Source organism: Melopsittacus undulatus, chromosome 1, assembly GCF_012275295.1.
Source record: "Melopsittacus undulatus isolate bMelUnd1 chromosome 1, bMelUnd1.mat.Z, whole genome shotgun sequence".
NCBI classification, from domain to species: Eukaryota; Metazoa; Chordata; class Aves; order Psittaciformes; family Psittaculidae; genus Melopsittacus; species Melopsittacus undulatus.
This window is the reverse complement of record NC_047527.1, coordinates 73,892,686-73,910,853: the sequence shown is the minus strand read 5'-3', so window position 1 is coordinate 73,910,853 and position 18,168 is coordinate 73,892,686. Positions and strand designations below refer to the sequence as shown.

Here is an 18,168-nt window from a genome sequence, read left to right as displayed (position 1 = left end):
TTCTCACCCCACTCTTTTTTTTGTGGTTGGTCAGTCATGGATTGTTAGAATCCAAACACACTCTGCCCATTGGCCCAAAGAACATACAGTTCTTAAAAAGCCCCTTTTTAAAGTGAGAACTGATGGAAATAGGATGCACAAAATTGATAATGAAATAGAGAACTTGATAATTCTGCAGAAGCTTTTACTCAGATACAGCTCCTATGAGGTCAGTTTGTGAGGGAAGGGGCAGAATGCTTTTGAGGGGTTGTCCTCTTTCACTGCATACAAGTAATTTGGTTAATTTATAGAAAGAATCAGGATGAAGCAAACAGATTAACATGCTAGGTGTATATATTTACAGATGGGAGGAAAGAATATCTGAAGGCAAACATAATAGTACATTCCATGGCAAAGCAGATGACAAAGTGGGAGAAGAGAGACTGCTATTCATGACAGAGTTTCATAAGTATCTGCATGCCCAATGGGAAGTGTGAATTTTGGTGTTTAGTTTAACAGGGACAAATGAAATGATTCCAAGGGTATGTGTTAAAATGAAAAGGGAAAAATGAAATCTCTGACAATACATAATCTCTGTCCCCAGAACAATTACTGTGACATACAGCAGAGTCAGGCATTGAGACAGCACAGTGTAGGGTTTTCTAAGAAGTTTGTTTCGGCAGAAGAGCCAAGTTGTCAGACACCATCCCTGGGGTCTAAACCAAAGGGGTAGACAGCATTGACAATAACACTAGTAGCAGAGGGTTTGTTCATTGGTTTATATGGCATGGACTAGGTGGGTATAAGTAGGTTTGTGGTAGAGTGATTCCCTTCTCTTTTTACAGGTTATTTCAAGCAGCAGTGATGCACAATGACTCATTAAGCTGAAGGGCATGCTAGAGGGTCAGTTCTTTCATCATCTTTCAGTATGCACATAAAGCCTTTTGGAGATATGATGAAGTGACATAATCTGAGGTAGGATACACACTCTGGCAATTTCAGGTTAACTGACATGAAAGTAGGACATGAATATACATACTTATTTCTTATGCTGAAGGTATATTTAGCCCAAGCATAAGAATTATAACATATTATGCATCACTTTTTTTTTCTTTTTTTTTTTTTTTTTACTATTAGGCAATTTATGGATAATGAGATTTTTTTTACAGGTATTTAGCTTAAAAAGCCTAACACTGTGGGACATTATTAGTGAGAAGCAGCAGAGATACCTTGATGTTTATAATGGAGTTAAAATAGAAAAATAAGAAAATTGAGGGGAGAAATTATTCCAGAAATAGTAAAATGCAATTTCACAGGAACAATATTGTATAATGAATAATGTAACTAGAAAGAAATAACATAAGCAAATAATAAATGAATTTTGAGATGCAGAAATGAAAATTGTGAAGGAAATGCTATACGTACTATAGAGCCTTGGATAATGGCATTAAAACAAAAGGTAGAATTAATATGCTAGCAATTAGTCTAGACTAGGAACGGGGAGAAAAAAGAGGTAAGACAACACTTCTAAGAATTTTTAGTTTGGTAGAGGAGAAGGGCTTCTCTCAGGTTTATGAGACTCCAGCTGGACAGATTTCCGTAGCAATCAATTCACTGATAGTATCAGTATGCAAGCAGTTGAAAAACAGTTAAATTCTACTTTTCTGTGATCTGCTGTAAGTTAATTTGTGTAATTCAAAATTGCGTTTCATACTTTCTAATACTCTGCTGAGTGTTCTGCTTTGTGACTTCTTATCCTCTGTATTAAAATTTGTAAGTAGCTGATCAGAAAAAGATGAACCTAATAATCCAGTGAACTGATTGGTGTTGTAATTAACTGTGATCATCTGATTAGTCAACAACCAAAGCTGATTTATTGTCCTTTCTTCTTGAGACTCTGCACTGATAATGTTTTTTCAAGACTGTAAAATAGATGCAGAAAGGCACTTGAAACTCAGATGTGACAGGGAGATTGCTTTATAGGTTAGGGGAATCATCTTACTTGAGCAATCATGATCCTGTTTGTTTGTTCCTCCTGGTTCATAGGATTGCTTATTGCAAATCACTGTTTGCTTTTGGGTTTTTTTTCTTGGAACTTAATCTTTATTCATAGGAATTTCAGACTGATAACTCTGCTAAACATACCTATATACATTGGTTACGGTCTGATTTTGGTGATTATCCTGAAAAGTTGATTCTAAAACCAAAGTGAAAGAACTGTGTAACTTTCCAATATTTTGATTATAGGACCTGAGAACTGCATTACTAATAATTCTTTGAAATGTTTCAAACTAAAGGACACGTGCAAACACACTGAGCTTATGTGCCTACTGAAGTATATGGGAGGAATATACAATATATTGTAATACCTGATCCAAAACTCTTTGGGTTGGTTTAGTGACGGCAGTGTCAACTTAAAAATCAGCATAACAAATGGAAAAGTGAAAATTAGAGCATTAAAAATAGAATCTTACTTAAAAATGGAACCCAGAATGCATCTGTAATGCCATTGTTTATTTTCATAATTGTACAACTAGAAAGTCATATCTGAATTGTCATCTAGCCTAAGTAGAATGCTTGTCTACAGAGCGAGAAACCAAAATATCATGAGATCCTGTCCAAAGATTTAAAATAATTTGCCTTTATACAGATGCTATTCTGAGTTAATATCTATGAAATAAGTTCTCCTTCACCTTTTTTTAAGATACAGATTTTGTGTTTGCACAGACACACTCGTATCCTTACATAGCTAAAGTAGGAGATCTTGGTTTAGCTTGCCACCATTTTAAAGCATCTACTTACTTGGGTATGTAACTGTCTGGCCAGTTGACTGTAAAATTTCTGGGTTGTACCTGAATCACAGATTTGTCTTTTTGTGTCATGTTGTAGAAGGAATTTGACAGTTGTGGCATAGGACTTTCTACTGCACAGGCTTGGTTGCCCTCAATGGAACCTGTGTGATTAAAGCTTCAATCAGATATATTGCCAGTGGGTCTGTTTGGCATATGGAGTCTCTTCCAGGCTATTCATTGGATATTTAAGCTGCCTTTTTTGTCTGGGAGACTAACATTCCTCTGTGTTTAGTTTGTATGTATGAACCGAAAAGGATACCCAAGTAATAACATGAGCAAGATGGGGACTTATAGTTTATTAATTAAAATATTTGCTTTTATAATGGACATTTAAGAGAATGTACAGACAACAGTTGATACTCACCAGAATCCAAGATAGTCAAATGACTGAGTAAGTTTAAATGCAGATGTTAGGCTTTGAATTGCTTTCCTTTTTGCTTCTGTGGGATAGCACAGCCATAGTCATTCAGCAAAGACTTCTCAGCATGCTGAAGAGCCAATTCCGTGTGCCTTATTGAAGTGGAGCAGAGGATGGCTCCAGAGAATGCAAACTCTCAGGACTTCTTGGGTTCATAATTCTTGACAGAGGGAAGAAAGGATGCATTAACTAGTCTTCTAAGAAACAAAGATGTGTATCAATTGAAGTATAACCTGAAGTATGTTTTCTGTGGAGTTTGGCATTTGTTTTTTGTTTTTCATTCTCATTCCAAAAAAACTATACTTGTGGAACTTTTTCACAGATATTTTGGTTTAGGAGTTTTTTTAAACAGGCAAACTGCTCTGTTTGGATAGGTGTCATGTATATTTTTAACATTAATTTTATGTGATGGTCTGGTCCTTTCCGGTTGCTCTAGAAACAAATACATCTATAGATGGGATGTGCCTGCAAGCGCTAGACAATTTCAGGTAAAACCTGGAAGCAGGTCAGGAATGCATTTTGGCCCCATATTGGATTCTGAAGTTGCACTTTCATCATAATCAAGTCTGATTTTTGTGTGTGCAGAAAAGAGGCTTGCGTGTATCCCTAAAAAGCAAATGAGCTATGCTGGGAATAAGTTTAGGGGAAAGAACTGTCAAAACCAAAAGGTACGTTATGATGTTTTAGTATTGGTTTTTCTTTAGCTAAGACAAGGTCAAACACATCAGAATGGCAAGAAATTTCACACACTATGTGAAGTTACCTAAATGCCTTTTCACAAATTTCAGCTTTGAAAGACAGTCTTTTTCCCTGGCTGTTACATATGTTAAAATTTTGGCTGCAGGAAGGTGATTTTTCTTTACAAAATTGAGATTCTATTAGAGAAATTGCATTCAAAGGATTTTATAAAGTGATCTCATTTGTGTAAGACATGTTGATAAATACAGTCAGAATAATATTCTTAAGCATTAGTCTAAAACAGTAAAAAGCTTTTTACGGATAGTATATTTCTTGAATGCTTATTCTGAACTCTAAAGCATTTTGCCAGCTTCTTTTCAGTTTTTCTTATGAACACAGTTGTAATGCCAAGTTTTTCCTGAGAATATAGCCTACAGAAAATTAAGGGGAATATTTTTCTTATTGTGGAATTCATTTTGCTATGCAGCTCATGCAAGTCCGAGACTTTACCATAGGACTAAATAGGACAAATAAAGACTTCATCTTTTAGTGGAAGAGGAAAGTAGACCCAGAAATGCTGAACAAATAACCTGAATTTTAATAGTTTAGAAATTGTTTGAACAGTTTATGTAGAGGAAAGCAATTAAGGAACATCAAAACAGACAAATTGGTAAGCATTTGAAGAAAATAATCTGATAAATAATCGGTAGAATGAGGTTAATTGAAAATCATTTGTGTCTAACCAATGGTTTTTCTCTGAATAAGATAACAAGCTGAGCAGAAAAATGCAAAACCAGGACAGACGACTTTACAATACTGAAGCATCTGACACAATATTTTTGCATTTTCACAGTGACCAGAGTAGGTAACCAGGGAAGAAGAAACTAGACCATTTAGTTTGCTTTATTTTAACCATTTACCTATCCATCTTCCCATGGATGCTTAGTCTCATTAGAGTGCATTTGTTAGAGATCTTGTCAAAAGTCTTTTTAAAACTGAAATAAATACCATCAATCTGTCGCTTATCTAACATGCTTATAGGTTATGCATTAAATCTTCAAAGAACAAAGGTAGGATTGTGAATCAGCCCTTTTGACTCCTCCTAGCATATCTTAGTTATTCCCACATGTACTACTTCTGTATTTTATTATGGTTTGCTGTAGTTTATAGCATTTTTCAACATGCTAATATTTACTTTCTTTCAGTCCTGAGATACCAGAATGGTTTAAAATAGGAGGCTGTACACTGTGCTTATGGCTCAGTTAGGTAATAATGAACAGTTTGGACACTACCATTAGAGATTCAGATGATGGTCTCTTAAGATCTGCAAAGTGCTACTGGCTGAGTGCAGTGTACATTGAAGCAAAAGTAATGGTTGAATTATTATGCCTAACACCTTTTCATTTAAATTCGTAAAATCGTAGAATCATAGAATAGTTAGGGTTGGAGAGGATCTTAAGATCATCTAGTTCCAACACCCCTGCCATATGGGTTCATACACCATTGTGCTTTTCAGTGGAAGAGGCAACCATTTAGACATCTTGGATTGGCCATTTTATTATGCTCCCTCAGATAAAGAGGAAGAAGGAAAGACTGCTGAAAATAGAAGTCTCCTTTTCCTCATCCCTGTATTTTCTGCAGTCTCTGGGCACGAGTGAGAAGCAGTGTGGTGCTTGGCTTCTGGCTGGGGCCACCACACCACGTCAAACCGCGCTTATGTGCAATAAGTCTTTAACACATACAGAGCTCTATTTGGCAATGTTACAATTCTAAATGGAGAAAAATGTCTTCACATTGACATTTCCCATTACGACCTTCAGAGTCTGCATCACAGCAGCTTCTTCCCAAGAGCGTGGTAAGTGGCATGATATTTTAGCTCTTACCAGCTGAATGAACACTGGTCAAACTGGCTTTTTCACCTCCTGCAGGTAACGCATTAAAAGCAGTATATACATAAACAGCTGAGCATTAATGAGTACAGTTATTTTTATGGAGCCAAATACTACTTACCAGAGAAATGAAATATCAGATCAGAAATTTCCTGCAGGTGGGTTTTTTATACTATAATTGAAAACATTTCCTGACTACACAATGTGTAATTGTGTATTTAAATAGAAGTTTTAAGTTTTATTTAAATAGAAGATGCACTTCAAACAAAAATACATGGCAGAGGAGAGGGGGAGTTAGAAATACTTTTTGTTTCTTTCAGATGAGGCTATGATTGATTATACCATGAACCTTACCAAAAATATTTTATGCATAGAATTTTGACTTTGTTTAGGGGTTTTAGGGAGACAAGTTGTTTTAATATGTTTATTGCAGTTTTTGTTCTCTTCCACCACATATCTCTTCAAAAAATAGCCAAGAATTGTTAGAAGTCAATTGCTTCACGGATCACACAGCGCAGTCATTATAAACAGTGCATTTATCGTAAGGATTGGGCATGCAGAAGCCCAGCAGTAAAAGCTACCTGTTGAGTGCTTGACTTGGTAGGCTAATTGCTCTAGTGTTTTGAAAATGAAAACTATGGCTGAGTAATCAAAGCTAAATGACATTGTCATAGCATTTGATAGAAAGGTTAATAACCAAGACTATGCACATGAGGTGCAATCAGGTGTTTATCTAATTGCAAAGTATTTTTTTAAAGTGAAATGAATACCTAAGAGATAAAGATCTGGGGCCAAATTCTTTGTTATAAAATTGTCCTGTTTCTGTAATTAAAGCTTAGATATTCTGATTAATAAGAGAGAATTTGCCTCAAAACTTGTGTTACTCTTAATCCACATGCAGGATTAGTAAATTACTACTCCTCTGAAGATGAACCTATAGATAAAGAAGCCTAAGAACATTTATGCAAGAAAAAGTCTTGCTGATACTGCATAGACCTGTCATTCAGATAGGGCAAAATTGCAAGGAGGATCTGTGGCAGATCCCAACAGTTAGAAATTCTTAATAATAAGCATTAGCCATCTTCTGTTTTCTTATTTTTTGTCTCACTGCCTTGTTTAAATCTGTATGATTTAAAAAAAAAAAGGCTTAGTGTACAAAGAATGATGGAAAAAGTAAGATTAGTCGAAAAGGTACAGCCATAACCGTAACTACTACAGCTGATCTATTTACGGTATGTCCAAAGGCTGCACTCAGTACTTACAGATGAGCCAATGTGACTCAAGGACTACTCCAGTACAAAAAGCCCTTAAAATTGTGTAGTTGTCAAGGTACTGATGATGACCATGAGCACACTTGCTGGATGTGTGCATAATGCTGGTTGTTTCTTTTTGTTGTGTGAGTTACTATATTAAACCCGTGCACCACAGAGCCTGAACGCTTATAGAAACAGCTGGAAGTACAAAGAAAAAGTAATAGCTCTTATGTGTTCATCTGCTACACTGCAGATCAACTCATAAAATCATCACCATTCACTTCAGCCTGTGGTGGTGCTGGAGATGCCAGCTTGCTGCTGAGATAGGACTCCGTCCCTGAAAGAGAATGTTTAGTCAGTCAGACAGAATTAAAAATAGGCAGCATGTAGAAGAGCACATGTAGAGGAGGCCGGTATCAGGGATATTGGTATTTCTATTTTTCATGCAAGTGTTTTAAAGGTGAGTATTTAGCACGTCAGTTGAAACTTGGATACTCAGTATTCTTCTGACAGCTATTCCCTTGTGAGGTATCCTCAGAGAAACATAAACATGGTTCCTACAACATTGGTGGAATTTTTTGAAATCTTGGTTTATATAAACTTTTCCCCCTTTCTATGAAAAATCTCTTTTTGATGGCTATTATAATAAGAAGGATGAAAAAGTTTGAGGCTGTTATGATTAGTCCTTCTTACACAAGACATTTTGGAATAAAGGTGTACTTTGGATTATCTGAAGTTTTATGCAAAGAAAACTTTGCATTCCACCTGGTATAGGATATTGTCCTTCTTGTGTTTGTCCATTCTTGCATCACCTCAGTGCATAGCAAAAATATTACATATACTAGCTATCAAACATGCTTTCTGTTTTTATCATGGTACCTTGACGAAGAGACCTATCTTCATTTCATCTTTGCTAAACACTGTCTTTGAGATTTATTGAACTGCCACTGGGAGCAATGTCAACAGCTTCCTAAATGTTCCCATATCCAGGGAGCGTGTTTCTCAGAAGCACACTGGCTTTCTGGATGATCCTTCCATAGAATTCAATGTCCCTTCCCTGGATAAGGCAGGTGAACCTAGTTATCCTAGAGCCATAAGAATTTTGTGCAAAACTTGCCACAGTTTTTGTAAGTATGTGAAAAATGACCCTAAAGGAGAAAGAAATTACTTGACACCACCCATCTTCCCCTACCTCAAATTCCACCACTTATATTAAATTGCTAGGGTAAATGTCAAGGTTGATAAGAATCAGGAACATGTTGGGCGTTCTTTCATACTGCGTGCTTCATACCCATAGAGCACTGGATTAACACTCCTAGTGTGTGTTGGGAGGTTCATGCCTGCTGTTAGTTATCAGGTGATGGCATGATAGCTGTGACATATCTTCACATGAAACTAGAGCTGGATTATTGTAATTCTCTTTCCATTCTTACATTATTATCAGTCTTCCATTTGTTCATAAAATAGCAGTTTGATGAGCCATAGGTCTGAGCTCTTGTTCTATCTGTTCTTAGTGTTCTTCTCCTGAGAAGGTATTTACGTTTGCAGGTTTTTGGAGGTCTGAGTGGACCTTCTGACTAAGCTGAGAATTACTCTTCAATACTCTGTATTCTTGGTATTCCTGTGTGACTGGATTCCAGATGAAATTAATTTACTGGAGTATAGAGGTCTAAAGGACTTCTTGTACAGTTAGATTCAAAATATCAGCCTATACCTCACATATATCCTGTGAATAGAGTTTCTGCAAAGAATCAAAATTTACCAGGCAGTCAAGATTTTGCTAGACTGCCGTTATGATGGCAAAGTATTTTTTTCTTGAAAACCTGTCCATTGTATCTCTGCATCTCATCAAAAATCAAGAAAATGTGGTCACTTGTATGGAGACTGACACTGGAGAAATACGTGTTTACTTACTGGGACATTTTACCAACATTAGATACTACTAATGCTCCAGTTTAAGGTTTGCACAGTGACCTGTAAATTCACAAATGACAAATCATGTCTTACTCCCTGTCACACTGACAGCTACAGCATGTTCCAGTTAACAGTGAGAAATAACAAAATTAAGATGGTAGCATATTTTCTTTGACAGCTTATATATTCTGGAGCTTGCTTCTGTTTCACAGAATTACATAGCTTGAACATGATGAAATTAGGGACCTTCTTTGAAACATTTGTTAACAGTGATTCCGTCAATAGAGGTGGAATGGGAATAGTAAGGTAATAGGAAGTATTTTTTTTTAAGTAATCAAATTATTATTTCTGCCAAAATGTTGATGCAAGGTTTGGATTTGTCTTGGGTTTTAAGCCATTTCCCATGTAAATAAATATGCCAGGTCTGGGGAGGGCTGGAGTAGCTGAGTCAGTGCAGAAACTAGACAGAGACTTTTAAAAGAAAAGGAAAAGCAGTCATGGGAATTTGGTATACTCACCTCTTGGTTGCAGAAGCAGCAGGAGCATAAGAAGGATGATAAACAGAAGAACTGAATTCAATGTCTCCTCCACACACAGCAAGGAAATACATTGTCTGTGCAAGATACATGCCTAGTGTGTCTGTATTACTTTGTATAGTGCCCTTGTATTCTTTGTTTGGCTAGAAATGAATGAGGCAGACAGCTCACAGCTTGGGGACTATAATGTTGACATTGCTGTCTTGGTGAGGAGGAGTTTCTGGTGAACCTGGAAAGGAGCTGACAGGCTTCCAGCCTCTGCATGCTCTGGAGAGTCAAGGTGACGTGGTAGAGCAAAGGAGAAACTGCCTCAATGAAAAGATCATGAAGAATTTCTCTCCCTGTTTCTGCTAATGTATAAGTCTGTATAATCTGAAAGCTTGCACACAGTATATGTAACTGCAGAAAATGAAGAACCCTGGACACATTACATTAGTACAGACTGTTGCATCTAGTTCTGATTTAAAAGATTCAGTAATACTTCCTCTTTTAGATACATATGTAGCCGTGCCAGGAAAGGGGGTGTGCTAGGAACAATTCCTCAGCACCCTCCTGTTGTAATTTGTGCAGTTATTCTTTTAGGGTTGGATACAACTGTCTTCCTGGAGGTGGGAGAGTAGAATTTCAAATTAAAGAAGTCCTCTGATCCCCCTTTTCTGCCCACCCCACAATGCACTTTTCATATCCATGAATTTGCTTTTTCTAGATGTGCTGCCCTTCCAGAATTTCATACGAAGTTATTGCCTTTTGTAAGGGGATAGCCTACTAAACATAAAGTGTAGGTAGAGTCCCCAGCCCTGCAAATGTGGTGTGTGGGCACTGCTTTGGGAAAACCATGCACTGTAATTTTACCTACTGATTTCTGTCATCCAAAGGGAAGTTAGAAGGTTTCCATCGCAACACAAAACTTACAAGCCATTATGAAGGGCACACTTCTGGTGTGTAGTGATGTGTGTTGAACCTGAGAGTCTTGAGGAGAATGGAAAGCATGAATTTGTTCATGCTTTCATGCTAGGAAATAAAGGAATTCATTCTAGTGCTCCAGGGCTGGTTTTTGTCAGGCCGTCTGCAGACGTGAAGGGAATGGTATTGAATTAATTGAAGCAGTTTGTGTGTGGAGAGCAGAACTAATTAGAACTTTGTAGGGATGCAAGTATAGATGGAAAATCATGTGTGTTTAGGGAGCAGAATCAATTAGGAACCTGCATTGGAGGGTCTGGGGAATTGTCCAGTTGTAAGATTACTTGATTAGGAAAACTCTTCGGTGCTTTGGGGGAATGGAAATTCTGGTTTTTAGATTACAGGGAGGCCAAACAGGATGAAGTAGATAGAGCAAAAAAAGAACTGAAAGGAAACCTATCCTTTAGTCGACTCACCTGCCTCCATCTCATTCTCCCCTCCAAGGTTTCTCACCCTTATTCCATCTGTAATGCAAAGGCATTTGAAAATGACATAATCAATGGGCCAATGCCAGAGGGTTGTCTTCCCCTACTGAAGAGACTATATGAAATGTTTCACCCCGTTCCTGAGATTGCTAATTTAACCATTTCCAAATTAAAATTGCTGTGCAAATTTGAATGTGTCAGGGAGACTTGATGGTAGCAAATATAGATTCTGTTTATATAAGCTCTTCCATATATATTTGTTTCTTTATATAGCAATATTTTGAACTTTATGACACATGTGATGTAGTAAATTTTGTTTTAATTGTGTTTTTATCCATGTGTTGACAAGGCCCTCTGGCCCTGTCTGAGGAACACAGTTACTATAATAGGCTGAGGTTTTAAATTTTGCAATATAAAACAACCTGTGAATAACTACGTAAAGAGAAGATTTGAGGATTAATGTTCTCTCAAAATGAGGGAGAAAAGGAAACGCTCATGTCAAATGAGAAGCAAGCAACACCAGGTGGTTTATGTTATGCGTTGATCGTATTTTTCTCTCAGGTTAAGAGCCCTAACTACTGGGCTCTTCAAATCCCAGGAGATTTCCTTGGCAAAGCCTCTAGACTTTTAAAGCCTGATTTATATGTACATATGCACATTTTAGATACACTTTTTCACTACTTGAAAGAAAAAAAAAGAAAAAGAAAAATGATGAGCCTTTCTCCAGATTTTAGCAGCCTGTGAGCCTCACTGCTCAGGTGGGCACATGCTGCTTGGCCTTTCTGCCCCTTCCTGTGGAGTACCTGATGACTTCCATTTGTTCCCCTCCCTGTTACATTTCCTGAGCTCATTCACAGCTGTCTTCATTATTCACAGCTCTGAACTGATGAAAGGAGAACAGAAAACAAGTGTTTTATCTGTATGTTAATGGTGAGAAGGTTTGAGGAGGTGAGGTGGGCAGGGGACCTGTGGAGGTGGTGACCTTTGCTGTTGCTTTACAGGAATGTCAGCTCTGCTGGAGAGGAGGCCCGCAGAAGAATGAGGGAGTGTGATGGCCTGACGGATGCATTGCTGTATGTGATCCAGTCTGCTCTGGGGAGCAGTGAAATTGATAGTAAGGTTTGTCATCTTTGTCTTTTCAAGTGCAAGGTATCCAGGAATTCAGGGTACATCAAGATTATAAAGTGACAGGTTATTTTATAAAAAAATGTGTTGTGAGGGTGATGCTTTAGCAAAGCATAATTTAGCCAGTCTTTTTCTTTTCCTTCTGTTGAGCTGTGGTTTTCTGTGTGCTAAGTATTGGATTTGTGTCTGCTTGTGTAACCTGCACAGGTAAGCATGTCATCCTCTCACTTCTAAGGGAGAACAGAGGCTACTTGTTTAAGAAGAGCAAATATGTCATATTCCAGGTGAAGTTTCTTATGTTGCTCTGCCAGGTTTACCTTAAAATGGATTTTTCAGTACCGACTATGAAACAGAGCTAATAACAGTGACATAAGCTTACAAAGCAAACCAGCAAACAGTTAATGAACTGTTTGGCATTACAGCCAACATTATTTATTCTTTGAAGAGGATTAATTAACGCCTTCAGTAACAACTGTTTTAAGTTGTATTTTTGTGTCAACTTTATTTCTCTGAAAGTAGTAGGATATGGACAGGTAAAAGGCACTGCCTAATGAAAAAGACTTCAACCATTTACAGCTGAAGATTTGTGATACACTAATGTATTCCAGAAAAAGAAGGAAAAGGCTACCTTCAAATATCTTTTACTTTCAGTATATGGGGTTAAATTAATTGCCATTGTTGCAGCAGAGCAATCTTGGTCTATTTGCAAACCCCTAAGAATCAGAGATTTCAGTTTCAAAGAAGAGCAACCGTCTATGCAGCAGTTTCAAAGCGTACTGTGTTTGTATTTCCAAGTGATCCTTCACAGATAGTTGCCCATGGACCTCTGGGTTGTATAAATTGGAGAGTGATAACCTCCAGAACTCTTCATTCATTAGCTTGAGCCAAATAGGTAAAATTTGCCTATGAATTTAGCAGACAGAGAGGGGAATTACGAAAAGTTTGTACTGTGTGGTGCTGGACTGTTTTACTGTTAAAAAGGGTAAATAAGGAGTACAGTAAGCTTCCTGTTTTGCTGCCTATTGTTAATATAAACTATTCTGTTTATATTCGTATCTGGAATGACTTGGAAAAACTACAGGCTAAGACATACATACGAAAGGAAAAAATGAAGAAATGAGAGAAATTATTTTGCCTGCCTTAGTAGTTTTAACCTCCTGTCTAAATAAGAATGTAACTGAATTAAAATATTTAACTCTATATCACTTGTTATCTAGTTTCAAAAACTGTGCTATTTTAACAAAACAATTGAATTTTATTGTAAAGTTATAAATGTTGTTTTCCAAATAACCATAATTCTGTAATAGTGACAACTGAAATGCTGAAAAACTAGTCTCTGCTCCTGAAGGCTCTGAAAGAGGATGGCAGACTTGCAAGCACATGCAGAGTTGTAGTTAAAAACTTCACCAACATGAGGAATAACAAGAGTGCATAAATTATAGCAGCATTACAAGCATCTTAGCAGCATTGTTTCTTGTAAATATGTAATAAGAGGAAGCTATGCTAACTCAAGTTAAAGTGTTAAAAATTAATGACTTAGACATGGTTACCTGACAGTTGCTGGTCATAATTTTTATTTACTCTATTAAAGTAGAAAGACTAGTGAATTTTTATTTAGTCCCCTTATGATGAAACTGAGAAAGGAATAAGGAATACAAGGACCCTGGAAAGTTCAAAGGCATAAGTCAAGGAGTGAAGTCTGCCCAACTGTTTGGTTAGAACCATTTTGCACAGGAGTTCACCTTAGGAAAGAAGGTGCTGGTTGCATTTGAGCCTTGAAAGTTTGCTTATCAGTTTTCAGTTTGAGGTAAGGTCCTTGCAGTGGACTCTACTGATTTGTTTTCAACATAATGAGAATTAAGTGTGAAAACTAGTATTTGTAAAAAGGGGAATTAAAATTTAGAACCCTGACTGACAAACACAGAGCTTCAACTTTGGTGCATTATCTCTGTGCAGAAGTAAATGTTAGCATGAGTGAATAAAATTTGTATATGGAAGAGTAAAAGAGAAATCACACATTTTAAAAAAAAATACATAGTCACTGTGAGGTCTGCAAAGCTTCCAGGTATGAAAGATGTACTAAGAACACTTTCTACACACACATTCCTACATGTGTTTTTGTATTTGGCTGGAGGTGTCAAATTAGCACAAGTGCATTGTGAAATTTCACCTGTTTTAAAAAATAAAACAGTCCTGCATAGATGAGTCTGAGTATCATCTCTGGAACTTAATGTCATTGCAAAAGCTATGTGCCAACTGCATACCTGGCATAAGCTCACACAGTATATGAAAGTAAATGAAGCTCCATCTGTTTACCTCACTGGTGAATATGGCAGAGTAAGACAGAGCTGAAAGCCTCACAGTCATTCTGTTCTGGGTTTATGGAGCTGGGATGTAGTGACCATAGCTTTTTACCTCCAAGAAGCATTAAGAATTGCTGAAATAAATACAGACGGATACAGGTGATTTTTTTTTAACCGTGTTTTCCCTGCCTCCAGAAAATTAAGCTCATATCCTCCTTATTAGGTATAGTCAGACCAAATTGAACAAACTTAATGGGGAAGCTTCAGATAAGTGTAAACTGAGCATCTTTTAGACTTGCAGAAATTATATTGAATTATCAGTGAATTTTCCTCCACTGGGTTTCACTCCATTTCTGGATTCCTGCCAGTGTCTTCTACAGAAGGAACAACCTGTTAGGGGAGCAAATAGATGAGAAGGAAAGGCTGCCCACAAGGTGTCTGCAGCCTGGCTAGAAGCAGTAAAAGCAGGAGGTCTGACATATCTAGTCTCATCTCTGGAAATCAAGAAGCATCGTGTGGTCATGCTTACAAGTACTTGTGAAACAGAACTCAGATCCAATTTTTCTGTTGATTTCTGTATTTTTGTGTTTTCTGGCATTGAATTCATGCCAGAAAAGAAAACACAAACCAAACCCAGAACCTGTTGCCAGTTTCTGTTCGGAGCATTTTCTGTTCATTGAGGTGGGATTTTGCTGGCATTTTCTTTGTGTTCAGGTTCCCTTGATGCCCTTATACCTCAGCTTCTGTTTCATGTAGGACTTCAGCATGAAATTGAGAAGGACAGTAAAAAAACTCCTGGTAAAATACTGTCCAGACTGCTGATTTATTTCCATAAAAATTTCTAAATCTCTTAAGCTGTGGTTATCTAGGGAGCGCTCAGAAATGAGCACGTGAAAATTGTGCTGGGTAAATTTGTGTGCAAAGATCAATGATGTTTCTTCTACTTTGTATACAGAGTGAGTAAGGGAAGGATTGTAACTTTTTTTCTGGTATTTTTTTTTTGTTTGGTTTTTGTTTGGTTGGTTGTTTTGTTTTGTCATACTTTTCAGACCGTGGAAAACTGTGTGTGCATTTTGAGGAACCTCTCATACAGGCTAGCTGCAGAAACATCTCAGGGACAGCAGATGGGAACAGATGAACTTGATGGATTACTCTGTGGTGATGCCAATGGAAAAGATGCAGAGAGTTCAGGTTGCTGGGGAAAGAAGAAGAAGAAAAAGAAATCACAAGATCAGGTAATGGCAGTTACTTGCAGCTGTGTTGCAAGTACTTGAATTGCCCATCGTTTAAAGTATATATATAATTAATGCACTATATTAGAAATAAAGTGCATGATGCATAATATACAAAACTCTTGCCTTTGTTAATTAGTTGAGAGCTTAAAGCAGAAATTGCTATGAAATAATGGAGTATGTATGCCTGAGAAAGTTGCACATAACATGGTGGCACCAGGAAACTGTTGTCATGGGTACACTGCCGTAAATACTGTAAAATGCTCAGTCTGTAAAAGGAAGCTGTTTATCATGAGCAGTGTAAGTCTTAACATTCAAATGTAATCTGCATATACTTTACACTGTACTTCCACACACTGTAGAAAGAGGCCTTGGTACAAGCAGACATCAGGCTTATGTTCTCATGCTTACTTCAAAGTTAGTTTTGTACTATCTCTACATGTTGGGAGAAAACTGTACAGGATTGAATCAAGCAATGTGAGTAAATGTTTAGATATATCAGAATATGCATGCTTTTTTGTGTCATTATCAAAAAAGATTGAGAAGAAAAGTCTTCAGTTTCCTTAAGTTATTAAAGGTGCTGCAGATTTTGTTTTAGGTGAGTTGATTTTCAAGGTGTATTTATCTCCTTGTTTTTCCATTAATGACTTAAAATTTGGGGATGATGATGATGATATTGCAGGGAAAGGCATTTTCCTATCAATGCACACACTAAATAGCAATAGGAATGGCTGCTGATTTAAGACCTTTTTCAAAAAACCTATGCTGGCAGCAGGTAGTTCTCCATCTCTTCCTAGACTTAGTCTTTTCCATTGACATTTATTTCTGTTTCAGATTGCTCAAAGAAAATACTCATTTGAATAAGCAGTTAGGTGCACTGGGTATATGAATAAATGGTGTAAGCCAGTATTGAAAATATCCCTGAGTTCATAAAGGCAAATTGTGATAATGTGAAAAAGTTATAGAACATTAATGAGCTAGGATTCAAGTGCTGGAAAACACAGCACTTGTGACTAGTAAGACTTGCATTTTCACCTACTCTTCTAGTTAAAACAATGTAGTCATTGGAAAAGTTGGATTTATTATGGCTGTTTGTTGATATTCCTGTATTGGACTACAGTGAGATAAAAGGTGACTAAGCAAATTAATCTTACTCCATAAAGCAGTCATCATTCCTGTTCACAAATTAACAGTTCCCACACACTGCACTTGCAGTTGCTCAAAGTGCAGGAACAAAAATAGCATGTCTGGGTATGAATGGGTCATACTGCAACTCTCTCTTTCAGTGCTGTTTGCCAACACATGCACACGTGTGGATACATGCTGTGTAAACGCTTTTTAAATTCTTCCTCTGGAGATCAGGTTCAGACTTCTGGGTGCTGCTGACTGTTGAAATGTTCCTGTTGGGCGTCCCTGAACTTTAAAGGTTCCCTATAAAGGATCTTTTTCCTCCTTCAGGACAGAAAACTAATGTCCTCTAGCTGATTTCCTTTACAATATATGTACTTCTGCCTGTTCCTAGATATCTTTTGTATCTTTCTGTGGGTGTTAATTATCAGCATTGTAATGGTATCTTCAGATCTGCATGTGTTTGCCTAATGGAAGGGTTTAATATAATTTTTTTTAAATAAAAAAAAGGTAAAACTATGCACATACTTTCAGGTTTCTGTTCAGTAGCCTTTTCTGTGGCAAGGAAATAAATTCACTCTTACCAGAACTAATTTTGTTATACACAGGACCACTTTACCTTGCAGAAATTCAAAATGTTTTTTAGGTTTTTTTTTCTTTCATCCAATTTCCTTTAAATCTGGACAGCCTACCCCATCTTGCCATATACCAGTTCTCACCCATAACTATTACTCAGTTCAGGAGTTTCAGGCATCCTTGCGAACTTTCTTCAGAATGCAATATTCTCACCCCATGATACTTGACTAATGTTGACCATACCAAATATTTTAACATATGTTACAAGATTAACTAGAATGCTACTAAAACCAAATGTGACTGAGGCCTATCAGCAAGATCACCACACTGGAAACAGCTCTCCCAAGTTACTCTCATAAATGGAAACAAAAAATAGAATGTTCTTTCTGCTGCTTTCACTCTGTCATCTTGAGTTTTTTCAGGACCCAAGTAGGTTCATACTGCTGAAAAGCAGTGTCACAGTCAGCAGTACTCTTGTTACTGTTTCTGTGTGTGTCAAGATAAATCAGTATTCATGAAGGGTCTGGAGGATTAGTTTTTTTTTCCCCAGGCAAAAGTCTCTAACAGTAGGATCATCCTGTGTTCCTTAGGTTAGTCAGGATTCACCCACCTAAATTAACCTCATTAACCCTTTCCACCAGAGAACATTTTCGCATGTCCTTCCCCTGTACATTGTCTCCCTATGTGCTGACTGCTGCCCTGTCTGTTGCACATGCACATACTATTTTACAGTAGGATTCTTACATTTTTCCAGGTAATACCTTTGATAATCTCTCTTCAATTGCAGTACTTAAGCCGTTTCATACTGCTTGTTCTGTCCCTCAGAACTGATTTTGTGCTCTCCTTGGGATGCTATATTTAGAGTGCTCATTCCTGTAAGTGCCTCAGCAGTGAAGCTTT

The 18,168-nt window shown here is 37.2% G+C and overlaps 1 protein-coding gene across 2 annotated transcripts in view; it reads left to right on the top strand.

The window, feature by feature from the left end:
• The window catches only part of CTNND2 (catenin delta 2), a 646,172-nt gene that overhangs the window by 533,892 nt on the left and 94,112 nt on the right, over positions 1 to 18,168 (top strand). For both annotated transcript variants that reach the window (XM_013130147.3, XM_034063316.1), the window contains exons 13-14: positions 11,906 to 12,023; positions 15,382 to 15,567. In XM_013130147.3, the coding sequence (XP_012985601.2) occupies positions 11,906 to 12,023; positions 15,382 to 15,567 (304 nt within the window). The remainder of the gene's footprint in view (positions 1 to 11,905; positions 12,024 to 15,381; positions 15,568 to 18,168) is intronic.